Source organism: Nerophis ophidion, linkage group LG04, assembly GCF_033978795.1.
Source record: "Nerophis ophidion isolate RoL-2023_Sa linkage group LG04, RoL_Noph_v1.0, whole genome shotgun sequence".
In the NCBI taxonomy this organism is placed as follows: Eukaryota; Metazoa; Chordata; class Actinopteri; order Syngnathiformes; family Syngnathidae; genus Nerophis; species Nerophis ophidion.
This window is the reverse complement of record NC_084614.1, coordinates 31,645,377-31,662,711: the sequence shown is the minus strand read 5'-3', so window position 1 is coordinate 31,662,711 and position 17,335 is coordinate 31,645,377. Positions and strand designations below refer to the sequence as shown.

Here is a 17,335-nt window from a genome sequence, read left to right as displayed (position 1 = left end):
TGCGTGGATGAGGATTGTGCCCTTCATCAGTTTGCTATCGGCAAACTGTGTCATCGACGAGCAGTTGCAGCTGTCCTGCGAATCTTAAAGCACTGCCACCCCCAGCCCACATCTCAGGTCGTATCATCAGTAGGGTATTACCGAGCCATGCCCTGGAAATCCCAAAGTCCAACAACACCAAATGCCTTGATCGGAGCTTTCTCCACTCTGCTATTCCAATATGAAACAACCTTTCCCCTGTGGTTGTTGGAGACATCACATCAAGTAGTATCCATGCCTTTAAGAGGCTGAACTAACACCTCAGTTTGTGACTGTAATCCCTTAAAGCTCAAGGACTTTTAATTATCAAATATATAGTCCATATAAATCTTTGAGTGGATGCAGATCAGTGATAGGTTCTTTGATTGTATTTTCTTAAACCTGTTTCTGCAAAAACGTGATAAAAAAGAAAAAGAAAAAATGGGGCATTCCAAGTACAGTTAGTTATCTACTCAAATACCAATTGATTCTATTGGATATAACTCTCAGATTTATTTTTAGCAACAAAAAATGCAAAACGAGAAATTTTTAAAATATCAGTCACCTGCAGGCTGTGTCCTTATAAGATTTTCTAGAAGCGGACAAGGCAAAGGCAAAATCTCACCTCTCTATTTATGCAGCCATCTTTGTTAATGTCATAAAGGTGAAACGTCCACTCGAGTTTTTCCCTCAAAGTTCCCCTCAGGAGGATAGACAAGCCCGTAACAAAGTCCTGGCAGATGTAGAACAGAGCGTCAATGCACATAAGATAATAAACATAACACATTTAATAAATGGTAAAACTAACTCGCCCGGAAAAACGTGGAGTGCCGTTTCCGGGTTGGGCGGGGGAGACCCTGCCCCAAGTGGAGGAGTTCAAGTACCTCAGTCTTGTTCACCACTGAGGGAAGAGTGGATCGTGAGATCGACAGGCGGATCGGTGCGGCGTCTTCAGTAATGCGGACGCTGTATCGATCCGTTGTGGTGAAGAATGAGCTGAGCCGGAAGGCAAAGCTCTCTATTTACCGGTCGATCTACGTTCCCATCCTCACCTATGGTCATGAGCTTTGGGTCATGACCAATAGGACAAGATCACGGGTACAAGTGGCCGAAATGAGTTTCCTCCGCCGGGTGGCGGGGCTCTCCCTTAGAGATAGGGTGAGAAGCTCTGCCATCCAGGAGGAGCTCAAAGTAAAGCCGCTGCTCCTCCACATTGAGAGGAGCCAGATGAGGTGGTTCGGGCATCTGGTCAGGATGCCACCCGCACGCCTCCCTAGGGAGGTGTTTCGGGCACGTCCGACTGGTAGGAGGCCACGGGGAAGAGCCAGGACACGTTGGGAAGACTATGTCTCCCATCTGGCCTGGGAACGCCTCGGGATCCCCCGGGAAGAGCTGGGCGAAGTGGCTGGGTAGAGGAGCGTCTGGGCTTCCCTGCTTAGGCTGCTGCCCCCGTGACCCGACCTCAGATAAGCGGAAGAAGATGGATGGATGGTAAAACTAACCTTGAACTTAATGGAGCCGTTGTTAGTTGTGTCAAAAGCACTGAAAAGGTAATGTGCGTACATGCTAGCGTCTGCAACACAAAAGACAGACCACGTGAGTTCTGAAAACCAAAGAGCGGTAATGATGCTTGAAATATTTACCTCCATGGGGAAAAAACTGTGCGTAAATGTGTTTAAACGTCTCCTCGTTTACGACTCCGCTAGGACATTCCTGAGGACAGAAAATTACATACGGTAATTAACTGGTTTAAATAATGTCACTGCATCATTTCTATGAATGTTGTCATTCTTCCAGGTCATTTGTGTGATCGATTGAATGCTCTGAGATGTCATTGAAACAGCGTTTGTATGTGTGGTGGTGGTAGTGTTACTATAAATTACATTCTTGAAACCACGATAGAGGATTTGGAGCTCCTGTTTATTGAAGTTGGTTTGGGCTTCCAGTTGATCGAGACCTTCTGGTCTGTGACAGACGGTTGTCATCTCAAGATCTTCATCAGTTTTATCTGTAGAGAATATAGAATGATGTGTTTACTGTTCATGTTCTGTTACTTGCTCATTTTTTGTTGAGATGCCATGGAGAGATTTTGTGCGATTTGGGAGGTTTTGGTCCCAGCGCACTTACAAAGCCTTCTCTGGAGTAAGACATCTAAACTTGAGGTGAGAGGACTTTTTTTTTTTTTTCATGTCAAATTGTAGTTATTCAGCTGCTCAGTATTTGTATTCAAGGCTTTTACACAATGGCAGCAAAATACTTGTTAACCTTAAAAAGTGTGAAATAATATCGCTTACAATATTATTAGCTTGCTAGCAAGTTGCTATCGTTTGTTAGCATTGATGCTAGCAAGAAATTCCATTTGGGGTTGGTTGTCACATGTACAGGGGAACCTTTGATGTACAAATCCCTCATTGAATTAACTTTTCCATGTATGAACCACAGACAGAATAAAAATATGCTTGTGTTACCCAGGAAATTATTAATAACAGGGAATGGCGTGGCTCGGTTGGTAGAATGGCCATGCCAGCAGAGGTGGGTAAAGTAGCCAGAAATTGTACTCAAGTAAGAGTACAGTTACTTTAGAGATTTATTACTCAAGTAAAAGTAAGGAGTAGTCACCCAAATATTTACTTGAGTAAAAGTAAAAAGTACTTTGGGAAAAAACTACTCAAGTACTGAGTAACTGATGAGTAACCTGATTACGGCAACAAATAATGCACAAAAACATAAAAATAACAATGAGCAAATTCAGAGCCAGGAATATCTCTTAAGCAACTAAAACAATAATATATATTAAATAATAGTACATCAAAATAAAAATAAAATAAATGGCACATTGAGCCACCATAACTTAACAGCACCATAGCCTCAGTAGGCATTCATTGATTTGATTGATTGATTGATTAAAACATGTATTAGTAGATTGCACAGTACAGTACATATTCCGTACAATTGACCACTAAATGGTAACACCCCAATAAGTTTTTCAACGTTTATCAATTACTTAGTAAATGACCAAGTCGAGGTGATCTATCTCATATACACGTATACATACACACACATATCATACATACACACACAAATCATTTATACACACACATATCATATATATATATATATATATATATATATATATATATATATATACATATATATATATATATATATATACATATATATATATACATATATATATATATATATATATATATATATTAAATATACATATATATACATACATTTATATATACAGTATATAATTTATATCTATTTTGCCGTTTTTGTTCACATGTTGAAGGTATTTTAATGAATATACATGCATGTTTAATATATAGGTTCCTATCTTTCATGAAGACAAGAATATAAGTTGGTGTATTACCTGATTCTGATGACTTGCAATGATAGGAATCAGACCTCCACGTTTTCAATTGGAAGAGAAAAAAAGTTCCTCTTTTCTGTCCAATAACACATGAAAGTCGTTGGTTTTTGGCATCTTATCTGTCCAGCTTCCATATTCGTTTTTATACACATTACAAGAAATACATTGGCGGCAAACTCCGTGGTTTGCTAGCTTGTTTGCGCAGGGTTTGGGAGACTCTTATTTTGTTAGCGCAGGCGCGATGGAGCGGCACTTTTATTGTGAAGACAGGAACTGTGCGATCAGTCTTTAGGCTTTTGACGGGAAGTACGGTTAAAATAAAGTGTCTTTTTTCCTTTACACTTTGGATTGATTGATTGAAACTTGTATGAGTAGATTGCACAGTACAGTACATATTCCGTACAATTGACCACTAAATGGTAACACCCCAATACGTTTTTTAACTTGTTTAAGTCGGGTCATGTGACCGCCTGGCTCTGTTGGATTGGTCCAGCGTCACCAGTGACTGCATGTGATTGGTGAAACGCAGGCATGCGTAGATTCTACTTTGAAGCTCTGTCATTAACCAAAACAAACATTAATAGGTCGATAAAAAAAAAAATAGCGAGTAGCGAGCTGAATGTAGATAAATGGAACGGAGTAAAAGTAGCGTTTCTTCTCTATAAATATACTCAAGTAAAAGTAAAAGTATGTTGCATAAAAACTACTCGTAGAAGTACAATTTATCCCAAAAGTTACTCAAGTAAATGTAACGGAGTAAATGCAGCGCGTTACTACCCACCTCTGCATGCCAGCAACCTGAGGTTTCCTGTTATGATCCCCGGCTTCTGCCATATAGTCACATCCGTTGTGTCCTTGAGCAAGACACTTCACCCTTGCTCCTAAAGGGTCATGGTTAGTGCCTTGCATGGCAGCTCCTGCCATCATTCTGTGAATATGTGTGTGAATGGGTGAATGTGGAAATAGTGTCAAAGTTTTTTGAGTACCTTGAAGGTATAAAACGCTATACAAGTACAGTATAACCTATTTACCATTTTTAATAAGAAATTGCCAACTGCTGTGTATTTTGCGAGAGTGATGTCATATGTGACATCACGTAGTTATGTGACACGACATAGCCCATCGAGTGAGCTTTAACTATGACGTGTTTCACTGCCGGTTGTGTGGCAGTGGAGACCGACAGACGTGCGTGAGCTGCAGATTAGCAAACTGTATCCCTCTCCTTTATGCTTTTACTTTTGTTTCGCCTATTTCATTGATAATACGTTAACATGAAAGAGCCTCCTACCGCAACAAATCCAGCCAAGAGGAAACTAAAACGTAGACGTAGACTGTGGAATAGTTGAGTGACAAATTGCTTGTTAGCCTTAGCATAGCTACCCTATTCGTTTAAATGGATGTGGTTAGCCGATCTGTTGAATGAAGTCTGTGCCTTGTCTCTCTAAAATGCCAAATATTTAAGCAATGGATATCCAATAATTGCTCAGAATTCAAGCCATGGAGCAAATGTATAACCATTTCGACAGAGGTGCGTAGAATAGCCAGAAATTGTACTCAAATAAGAGTACTGTTACCTCAGAGATTTATTACTCAAGTAAAAGTAAGGAGTAGTCACCCGAATATTTACTTGAGTAAAAGTAAAAAGTATGTTGTGAAAAAACTACTAAAGTACTGACTAACTGATGAGTAACCTGTTCGTTTAATGATGACGGCAACTTATAATGCACAAAAACATAAGAATAGCAATGAATAAATTCAGAGCCAGGAATATCTCTTAAGCAACAAAAACAATAATATACCCATCCATCCATCTTCTTCCGCTTATCCGAGGTCGGGTCGCGGGGGCAGCAGCCCAAGCCCAGCCTCTCCCCAGCCACTTCCTCTAGCTCTTCCCGGGGGATCCCGAGGCGGTCCCAGGCCAGCCGGGAGACATAGTCTTCCCAACGTGTCCTGGGTCTTCCCCGTGGCCTCCTACCGGTTGGACGTGCCCTAAACACCTCCCTTGGGAGGCGTTCGGGTGGCATCCTGACCAGATGCCCGAACCACCTCATCTGGCTCCTCTCGATGTGGAGGAGCAGCGGCTTTACTTTGAGTTCCTCCCGGATGACAGAGCTTCCCACCCTATCTCTAAGGGAGAGCCCCGCCACACGACGGAGGAAACTCATTTCGGCCGCTTGTACCCGTGATCTTATCCTTTCGGTCATGACCCAAAGCTCATTACCATAGGTGAGGGTGGGAACGTAGATCGACCGGTAAATTGAGAACTTTGCCTTCCGGCTGAGCTCCTTCTTCACCACAACGGATCGGTACAACGTCCGCATTACTGAAGACGCCGCATCGATCCGCCTGTCGATCTCACGATCCACTCTTCCCCCACTCGTGAACAAGACTCGTAGGTACTTGAACTCCTCCACTTGGTAGGGTCTCTTCCCCAACCCGGAAATGGCACTCCACCCTTTTCCGGGAGAGAATCATGGATTCGGATTTGGAGGTGCTGATTCTCATTCCGGCCGCTTCACACTAGGCTGCAAACCGATCCAGTGAGAGCTGAAGATCCCGGCCAGATGAAGCCAACAGGACCACATCGTCTGGAAAAACAGAGACCTAATCCCGCGGCCACCAAACCGGAACCCCTCAATGCCTTGACTGCGCCTAGAAATTCTGTCCATAAAAGTTATGAACAGAATCGGTGACAAAGGGCAACCTTGGCGGAGTCCAACCCTCACTGGAAATGTGTCCGACTTACTGCCAGCAATGCGGACCAAGCTCTGACACTGATCGTACAGGGATCAGACTGCCACAATAAGACAGTCCGATACCCCATACTCTCTGAGCACTCCCCACAGGACTTCCCGAGGGAAACGGTCGAATGCCTTCTCCAAGTCCACAAAGCACATGTAGACTGGTTGGGCAAACTCCCATGCACCCTCAAGAACCCTGCCGAGAGTATAGAGCTGGTCCACAGTTCCACAACCAGGACGAAAACCACACTGTTCCTCCTGAATCCGAGGTTCGACTATCCGGCGTAGCCTCCTCTCCAGTACATCTGAATAAACCTTACCGGGAAGGCTGAGGAGTGTGATCCCACGATAGTTGGAACACACCCTCCGGTCCCCCTTCTTAAAGAGAGGGACCACCACCCCTGTCTGCCAATCCAGAAGTACCGCCCCCGATGTCCACGCGATGCTGCAGAGTCTTGTCAACCAAGACAGCCCCACAGCATCCAGAGCTTTAAGGAACTCCGGGCGGATCTCATCCACCCCTGGGGCCTTGCCACCGAGGAGCTTTTTAACTACCTCAGCAACCTCAGCCCCAGAAATAGGAGAGTCCACCACAGATTCACCAGGCACTGCTTCCTCATAGGAAGACGTGTTGGTGGGATTGACGAGGTCTTCAAAGTATTCCTTCCACCTATCCACAACGCCCGCAGTTGAGGTCAGCAGAACACCATCCGCACCATACACGGTGTTGACAGTGCACTGCTTCCCCTTCCTGAGGCGGCGGGTGGTGGTCCAGAATCGCTTCGAAACCATCTGGAAGTCATTTTCCATGGCTTCTCCAAACTCTTCCTATGTCCGAGTTTTTGCCTCTGCAACCGCTGAAGCTGCACACCGCTTGGCCTGTCGGTACCTGTCCACTGCCTCTGGAGTCCTATGAGCCAAAAGAACCCGATAGGACTCCTTCTTCAGCTTGATGGCATCCCTCACCGCTGGTGTCCACCAGCGGGTCTAGGATTACCGCCACGACAAGCACCAACTACCTTGCGGCCACAGCTCCGATCAGCCGCCTCGACAATAGAGGTGCGGAACATGGTCCACTCGGACTCAATGTCCAGCACCTCCCTCGTGACATGTTCAAAGTTCCTCCGGAGGTGGGAATTGAAACTTTCTCTGACAGGAGACTCTGCCAGACGTTCCCAGCAAACCCTCACAATGCGTTTGGGCCTGCCAGGTCTGTCCGGCATCCTCCCCCACCATCGCAGCCAACTCACCACCAGGTGGTGATCGGTAGAAAGCTCCGCCCCTCTCTTTACCCGAGTGTCCAAAACATGAGGCCGCAAATCCGATGACACAACTACAAAGTCGATCATGGAACTGCGGCCTAGGGTGTCCTGGTGCCAAGTGCACATATGGACACCCTTATGTTTGAACACGGTGTTCGTTATGGACAAACTGTGACGAGCACAGAAGTCCAATAACAAAACACCACTCGGGTTCAGATCCGGGCGGCCATTCTTCCCAATCACGCCTCTCCAGGTTTCACTGTCGTTACGAACATGAGCGTTGAAGTCCCCCAGCAGAACAAGGGAATCACCCGAGAGAGCACTCTCCAGTACTCCCTCGAGTGTACCCAAAAAGGGTGGGTACTCTGAACTGTTGTTTGGTGCGTAAGCGCAAACAACCCCACCCGAAAGCGGAGGGAGGCTACCCTTTCGTCCACTGGGTTGAACTCCAACGTGCAGGCTTTGAGCCGGGGGGAAAACGAGAATTGCCACTCCTGCCCGTCGCCTCTCACTGCCGGCCACGCCAGAGTGAAAGAGAGTCCATCCCCTTTCAAGAGAAGTGGTTCCAGAGCCCTTGCTGTGCGTCGAAGTGAGTCCGACTACATCCAGCCGGAATTTCTCTACTTCGCGCACTAGCTCAGGCTCCTTTCCCCCCAGTGAGGTGACGTTCCACGTCTCAAGAGCGAGCTTATGTAGCCGAGGATCGGACCGCCAAGTGCCCTGCTTTCGGCTGCCGCCCAGCTCACATTGCACCCGACCTCTATGGCCCCTGCTATGGGTGGTGAGTCCATTGGAGGGGGGAGCCACGTTGCCTCTTAGGGCTGTGCCCGGCCGGGCCCCATGCCGGGCCTGTACCCAGGCGCTCGCCATCGTGCCCCACCAGAGGGGGGCCCCGTTGACCTGCGTCCGGGCGAGGGAAATCTGGGTCCTTTGTTTTTACTTTTCATAGAGGTTTTCGAGCTGCTCTTTGCCTGGTCCCTCACCTAGGACCAGTTTGCCTTGGGAGACCCTACCAGGGGGCTTAAAGCCCCCGGACAACATAGCTCCTAGGATCATTGGGACACGCAAACTCCTCTACCACGGTAAGGTGGCAGCTCAGAGAGGAGACCATAATATACATTGAATAATATATATTTGCTTTTACACTGTATTGAAAAAAAATTGAAAATGAATTTTACCTTTGCAACCTCATTATACTATTGGCTAAGTTTTATATTCATAAATGTAAGTTTCTCAATACCCGACCTGTTTTTTGTGCCTTTAAAAAAGATTTAGAACTCTACATTAAAACACTTTCTACCTCTAACAACCAAAAAGCTGTGAAAACGATGAGGCTGTGTTCCAAATTTACGTCATTTACTGAGGTTGAGTGAGCCTATGGCTTTGCACTTTTTTTATTTTACATATATATATATATATATATATATATATATATATATATACATATATATATATATATATACATATATATATATGTATATTTTTGCAATCTATTTTAGTTACTTTGAATATACAACATCCTGGCACTGTTTTGTACGGTTTTTATACTGTTTTATACTGTTGTTCTTACTTTGATTATTATTTTCAACTCTTTGTAAATGTTGAAATTTATAAATAAAGGTTTATGAATTTTTTTTTTTAAATGTGAAGTTAAATATGTGACCGCCTGGCTCTGTTTGATTGGTGAAACGGAGTCAAACGTCACCAGTGACTGCATTTGATTGGTGAAACGGAGTCAAACGTCACCAGTGACTGCATTTGATTGGTGAAACGCAGGCATGCGATTGATCCTACTTTGAAGGTATGTCTGACAAAACAAAACAAAGCGTGCGTTAACATATCGATAAAAATCGCTAGCGAGTAGCGAGCTGAATGTAGATAAATGGTGCGGATTAAAAGCAGCGTTTTTTCTCTATAAATTTACTCAAGTAAAAGTAAAAATTTGTTGCATTAAAACTACTCTTAGATGTACAACTTATCCCAAAAGTTACTCAAGTAGATGTAACGGAGTAAATGTAGCGCGTTACTACCCACCTCTGGACTTTGAAAGTCGTCAATTAATGCAAGTGTCTAAGATATTTATGCATTAAAAGCTATATACTGTTTGATTTAAATATGACTTTTGCTTGTACTTGATTCATTTATCCAGTAAAGATATAAATTAAGAATAACAATTGTAAATATAAACTAATATCTATGTGGTTGGAAAGTGAATATTTTTAAGATATAATATGAAATTTAATATTTATAGTACAGCCACTGCTATTTATTATGAATTGTGTGATTGATTGATACTTTTGTTAGTAGATTGCACAGTTCAGTACATATTCCGTACAATTGACCACTAAATGGTAACACCCGAATAAGGTCCACGTTAATCAATTCATGGTGTACACTGCAAATGGTATCTATAGCTCAATCACTGAAAAATGTATATCAAGTGATGATTGATTGGAATTCCGGCCCCGTTCTTAGGCCAGGCCCCAAAGTAAAAAAATTTAAGACAATACAGTTTTATTTGTAAAACCAAATTTATTGATGAACCTGATTTGGTTTTTCACAATTTTTTAATCGTCGAGTACAACACAGATGAAGCGCTGAGGGCGTTACATAGGATTTTGCCATATGAGTATGTTTCTGAGGATGACAAACTAACTTTTGATATTCAAGAGCTGTCAAAAGTATGTGTAAATGAAAACACAAACCTACTTTGCAGATTTTATGGTTTTTGCCAAGTTGACTGGACATAACTACTGAGTAGGCCCAGGAGTGGTGTCGCCGCTGCTTGGTTGGTCTGTTGCAGACCAACCAACCGCCCGACAGCTACCCAAGTCAAAATGCCCGAAGACACTGAGAGTGAGACACCTGACAAAAGCCACAACCGAAGGGACTGTTTGCCAAAGGTCAAGTTGGATTTCCCCACTCCTCCAGATCTTAACACCCCAGAAGTTCAATGCTATGTGTTGGAACACATATTAAAAAATAAAGATAGCACAATAATGCACTCCGTACTACATCTCTGAGCTATTTCAGGAATGCCCCAAAGACCCCAGAGTTTGAATATGGCACGCGGGGTGCTGGAGTGGAACTTCTCATAAAGTTCCATCAGTTTTTCATATGCAATGATTCTGTAAACTTTTTGAGACTTTGTTGTCTCTTTGTTGTTTCCTGATCATATTTTTGAACACATTGGAATATGGAGTTAAAAAAAATGGACTTAAACTTTCTCTAGAGCAGGGGTAGCCAACGCGTCGATTACAATCTACCAGTTGATCTGTGGGAACCTACTCGTCGTTCGCGAAAATATTTGAAGAAAAAATAATATGACATCACTGACATCCCCACCCGGAGAATGACCAACAGACCGCAAACAGGCACACATTTTAACCCCTGAACACACTGGCACACCTCGCCTCTTTCTCTCTTCAGCCTCACATTTACACTTTACACACAAAAACAAACAAAGCAAATTATATATATATATATTCTTTAATGGCGATCATTTTTTTAACACGTGATTAGCGTGCATAGACCTAGGCTGTTTTTTGACTCTTGGCCTGTTCCGTAACGTGGTGATATGTAATGGCACTTAGTTACTGTGAAGAAACTTATAAGCGGGGAAAATAGGGAGCATAAATGCACGAAGAAAATGGGACATTATAGAAGTCTCAGGTCCAAAGACATACAGGTCATCCTGAGGACAAGACAATTTTATTTTCAATCGCCGTGGGACGACAACATTGAAACAAATGCTGCTGCCGCGCTTTGCTTCTTGCAGAGAGGAGGAGCTTCACGTCCATCTTTACATTACAGGTAAGTGCATTACTGACATAAAATATAAATTGATACTCGCAGAAAAAACTACGGTAGAGAGGAAGTTTAAAGTAATTTTAATCGGAGACTTTCGTAAAAATAAATATGTATTTTCTCATTCCAATCACACATGTATGGCTTCAAAATAATAGCGCTACGCTTCACATCCGATCTAGGCAACAAAACAATGAAAAATTCTCTTTCATCTGCCATCGAGTAATTACAAATTACAGTTCACTACACAGTATTACCATCGTCACGGTATATTATTTTGTAACCTGGTCTGATTGATAGTACGCAATTACAGAATGTTTAAGAGGTTGAATATTACATTTAATTAATAAAACAGAAGATTAAGACATGGTTGTGCAGAGATATGAGTGCATTCAACGTGTGCAACATGTACTGTACAGAACATCAGAAACATGTATTTAGGTAGAAAACATTTCACATTATCAAACATCTTTGACAATCAAAGCATGATTGTAACAATCCAAATTTTGTGTTACTAATGTCTGAAACTGGTATCTAAACATAGTGTTGCTCCTTTTAAACAAGTTCTTATATCAGAAAAAAATTCAATTCTGTATTACTACGGATTACAAAATCTGGCAAGACACCAACACACTGCCAGTGTTTTTAATTCTCTTTAAAAGGGTGTGTATGTCCTTTATTGTTGAGCTTTTTAAAAAGCATAATGTTGAAAAAGCTTTTATTAAAGGAAACTAAATGTCCAATCCTGGTATCAAAACTTCAAAATGATCGGTCTAGTGTGCACTTATTGATGATGAAAAAATACATTTATCTGCGATTCATCGCAACACATTCGGGGTTAAACATGGACAAACTAAGACATCTGTCCATAAACTGGGCCGTGTTGTTAAGGGGAAGGAGTTTAAACAGATCCACATAAAATCAACACACTTAAATTTTGGCCAGTCCCACGCTTTCTTAAATAGCTAAAACACTTCCTTGGTTTTGCTGGATATTATCAAAGATTTATCAAGAGATACTCTGCCATCGCCAAACCACTCAATAACCTGACTCGAGGTTATGTTTCCACCTCCAAACCACCTTGTAAGATATCCACTATTTCACAGACTTATATGATTCAAAACAACACTTTGGATAAAAATAGGCGCAGCCTGTCAAACCTCTTTGACCCTGATTAAAAAGTTAACAACTGGTCCATTTCTTAGTTGTGCTGACCCGAAGCAGCCCTGCATTCTACACACTGACGCAGCGCTACTGTTCTTCGAGCTGCTTTGTACCAATAACAAGAAGGCTAGCTGAGAGCCTATTGGCCAGCAAAGCCAGTTACCCACTCCACACACTAAAATGTCTTGCATTAATGTGGAGGGTATTGAATACATTTTACAAGTACCTGTATGCGGGCAAATAAGTGACCGAAGACAATTAACTCACATACAGCCTTACACCTGCAAAGTTGAATACGGCCAGTCACCGTTGGCCCGCTGCCATTTCCACTGTCACTTTCAAACTATGGTACAGAACCGGAAGCCATAACCTAGACGCAGACGCGTTACCTCGACGTCCTATTTTTAATTCTACTGAGAATACTTTAAAAAAGGACAGGGACCTTATTTACAAATCCATGCAAAATCATACCTGTCATGAGGTGAAGTGGAAGGAATTTCCTCCAGAGTCATCCATCCTCGTTGTTACCCCTCCTTGCGACAGTCCAGAAGAACATTTCATTACTTTGGTTGAGTCATTGATCATGTCCGTTAATGCCACATCTTATACTTATGCAAATGAAAGCCCTCATGGATTGCTAATTTTTCCTGCCATTTCACACTTTGACCTTCAAGAAAAGCAACAAGCTGATATTGTAATTAAAGGAGCCATTTACCAACTGGAGACAGGATAGAGACACTCCAGCAGTGGAACATGCTATTCCATATGTTCCCCTTTTATTTAGAGAATTGACCTGCTTCGAATTACAAGAAGACATCTGGTATCGAAGAAAGCAAGAAGGAGAACCAATTCTGTATCAGCTGGTGTTGCCTGAAGAGTTACGCTCTATTGTTTTATCGAGTTTGACGAACACTAGACCTTGTACGCTCCAGATTATTTTGGCCTCGATCGTAATCTGATGTCGAGACCAAGACAAGATCTTGCAAACGCTGTGTGAGACGCAAGTCACTTCCTGAAAAATCTGCACCACTTGTTCTCACTGACTACCATAACAAGTTTGCAGTTGCAATTCATATTCCGATGTGTATTTGAAAACTTAATTGCGACCAGATTTTGAATTCAAACTCATAAAAGAACTATGCAACTTTGCTGGTATTGTAATGACCTGGACCATTCCATACCATCCTCGAGGAAACCCTGTTGAAAGATTCAACCGCACTATTCTGGACTTGTGTGGGACACTGGAGAACAAAGAGACAGGCACTTTGAAATAATATGTAAAACAGAGAGCCAACAGTCTTGCAAATCATGTACCTCAAGCCGTAGAACCCAACTATATCGATGGAAAACCACTCCCTGCTGTATCTTCAAAGCTCCTCATCCCACCCCCCGGATTGTAAATGATGTAAATAATTCAATGTATATACTATGATGATTAACTTGTGTGATGACTGTATTATGTTGATAGTATATACTTGTACCATGAATTGATTAACGTGGACCCCGACTTAAACAAGTTGAAAAACTTATTCGGGTGTTACCATTTAGTGGTCAATTGTACGGAATATGTACTGTACTGTGCAATCTACAAATAAAAGTATCAATCAATCAATCAAACCGTGCCACTTACCTGACACAGAATCCCCTGCTGTTCAATCAGTCGAAAAAGAGCATCCTGAGCCTGAGGAAAAATCATTTAAACCTAAAGAGTGTGAAAGAGTCACTCCCCCCTTCATTCATGATTGCTTTAGGAAATAACAGATTTGGTGAGAGCGCAAAAGTAAAGCTGTGGAACCCGGTTAGTGAGCAAAAAAAACGGTGGCAAATGCCCTGAATATATCAGCTGTAGAAAATGACAAAACATCCCTTTTAATGCCACTACCTGGTACATAATGGTGGGTTTGCTGCATTTTCATATTGGTAAGTTTAAATCAAAACATGTTTTATTCTGTTTTAGCATACTTGCCAACTCTCCCGGATTTTCCGGGAGACTCTCGAAATTTAGTGCCTCTCCCGAAAACCTCCCGCGACAAATTTTCTCCCGAAATTCAGGCCATACCCCCTCCAGCTTCATGCGGACCTGAGTGAGGACAGCTTGTTTTCACGTCCCCTTTCCCACAATATAAACAGCGTGTCTGCCCAATGACATTTTAACTGTAGAATGATTGAGGGGGAGTTATTGGTTTCTTATGTGGGTTTATTGTTAGGCAGTTTCATTAACGTCCGCCCAGCGCGGTAACAACACACAACAACAGCAGTCACGTTTTCGTCTACTGTAAAGCAGTTTGTCTGCCGTAAACAGCAATGTTGTGGCACTCTTAAACAGGACAATATTGCCATCTACTGTACATGCATATGTGACAATAACAACAAGGAGACGAAGCAGAAGAACAAGGAAGATACAGCTGTAAGATGAAGAAATACACTTGTATGTTCCAAGTCACAGCTGCGATTGGACCTGGATAGCCTCCGGGAAGAAGTAGTGGACTATCAAGTGCTTGGCAGTGAAGATATTCCTCAGGAAGCAAAGATTGACCGGTTTTGGGCCATGCTCGGGAGAGATGGAAGATTCCATACTCTAGTGCAGTGGTTCTCAAATGGGGGTATGCGTACCCCTGGGGGTACTTGAAGGTATGCCAAGGGGTAAGTGAGATTTTAAAAAAATATTCTAAAAATAGCAACATTTCAAAAATCCTTTATAAATATATTTATTGAAAAAAAGCAACAATTCAAAAATCCTTTATAAATATATTTATTGAATAATACTTCAACAAAATGTGAATGTAAGTTAATAAACTGTAAAAGGAAATGCAACAATGCAATATTCAAAGTTGACAACTAGATTATTTGTGGACATGTTCCATAAATATTGATGTTAAAGATTTATTTTTTTGTGAAGAAATGTTTAGAATAAAGTTCCTGAATCCAGATGAATCTCTGTTGCAATTCCCAAAGAGGGCACTTTAAGTGGATGATTACTTCTATGAGTAGAAATCTTTATTTATAATTGAATCCCTTTTTTATTTTTCAACAAGGTTTTAGTTATTTTTATATCTTTTTTTCCAAATAGTTCAAGAAAGACCACTACAAATGGGCAATATTTTGCACTGTTATACAATTTAATAAATCAGAAACTGATGACAAAGTGCTGTATTTTACTTATTTTTCTCTTTTTTTCAACCAAAAATGCTTTACTCTGATAAAGGGGTACTTGAATTAAAAAAATGTTCACAGGGGGTACATCATTTAAAAAAGGTTGAGAACCTCTGCTGTAGTACATTTGATGAAAGCACTTTTGTGCGTGCCACACAGCAATGGATCATCAGAGAGGGTGTTCTGCATGGTTAGAAAAAATAGTAGCAGAGAATAGAACAAGGATAGACAATTCAACCCTTAACTCAACAATGAGTAGATGAGTGTTATGTGTGTGTATATGTGTAAATAAATGAACACTGAAGTTCAAGTTTATCTTTAATTTATATATATATATATATATATATATATATATGTATATATATAAAAACCACTGAAAGTCAAGTATTTCCTATATATATATATATATATGTATATTTATATAGGAAATGCTTGACTTGGTGAATTATAGCTGTAAATATACCCCTCCCATCTTAACCACGCCCCCAACCACGCCCCACCCCAATCACGCCCCCTGCTCTACCCCCGACCACGCCCCCCACCCCCACCTCCCGAAATCGGAGATCTCAAGGTTGGCAAGTATGGTTTTAGACATAGCATTTGTTAACTGTTGCCTGTTAAGCATTTGCTTTAGCCAGCTGCGGCACAGCTACGGGCAACATACGCTAAAAAGCAAGTTGTCTGTTTACTTTAGTCATGGCTAAGTAGGAGAATTAAGCCATCAATCGAGAAGTTGTTCAAAAAAGACACAAAAAGACGCTGGTTTTGCACCAACTTTTTTTTAAAACTCTTTGTGAGGATTATGAATAATCCTTCATCCAAACGGGAATATATGAACATCCCATCAATTGGCATCACAATGAGAGCGGACATTCTACTGGAAGTGTTTGTTTCATTATGTTTGTTGTCTCTCACACAATCGGCCGTGAATTGTAGTCAGTGTTGTTTTTGACGGAAAAAGTGAACGTTGTGCTGTGCCAGCCCCGTATGCCAAAATTGAGCCAAATACGAAGGTAATACATGTTATTTTTAAAGAGCCTGTTACTACGTTACAAATATACTTACAGCGTATATGTAAGACTTTGATTGAGGTGTTTGGACGTTCTTAGAGTGTTTTTTAAACGGATTGAGCAACTCCCATTGACTCCATTGTTATCTAACTTTTGCCATTGCTTATAAATGATTTAAATTGCATAAAAAAAAGAAAAAATGTGTTCTTGTCTTGCATGAGGACTGTGAATAATAGCCAAAATTGTGAGACTATTTCAACAGAGTTTTGCGAGCGGTGGAGGGCCAACTTCACACAGGTGCGAAATTCCTTCCAAAAAGCGCAGTTCCCTTTTAAGCTTCAATTTAATGTAGGAGTGACTCTTGATAGATGTTTTGCTGATAATCAATTCACAATACAATAAGTTAACGGTGTGTGATAACCTACTTTGTTTTCCCCTACTTGATACATTAGAGTTCACCCTATAAATTTGTTATTTTATGGATAGTAACAAGATGCTCAGTGCTAGGCACTGCACAGAAGACTGTTGGTTAATATTGTAAAAACAAGATGGCTCAGGTGCGCCTGTGGGTAAATGTTTGTCCCTCGCAATGGAAAAATACTTTCATCCAGACATCTGTTAGTGCACACAATAAGTTCACAAACATGAACAAATATCCAAAAGAACAGCTGCATAGTCCCATTCTGTTATTTCACTTGTAGAATCTAATCAAATGTTGTACTAAATGTAACACAATTAACCGAAAATTGCCACAATAAAACATGTAGAAATTCACTGCTTCTATACTTAGCATATGTTGAG

At 41.5% G+C, this 17,335-nt stretch overlaps 1 protein-coding gene across 1 annotated transcript in view; it reads right to left on the bottom strand.

Annotated features, from left to right (window-relative positions):
* The window catches only part of kcnip1b (Kv channel interacting protein 1 b), a 79,116-nt gene that overhangs the window by 8,433 nt on the left and 53,348 nt on the right, over positions 1–17,335 (bottom strand). The window contains exons 2-5 of the mRNA XM_061897835.1: positions 1,902–2,026; positions 1,662–1,731; positions 1,521–1,591; positions 644–751 (exon numbers count right to left, since the gene is read on the bottom strand). Of these exons, the coding sequence (XP_061753819.1) occupies positions 644–751; positions 1,521–1,591; positions 1,662–1,731; positions 1,902–2,026 (374 nt within the window). The remainder of the gene's footprint in view (positions 1–643; positions 752–1,520; positions 1,592–1,661; positions 1,732–1,901; positions 2,027–17,335) is intronic.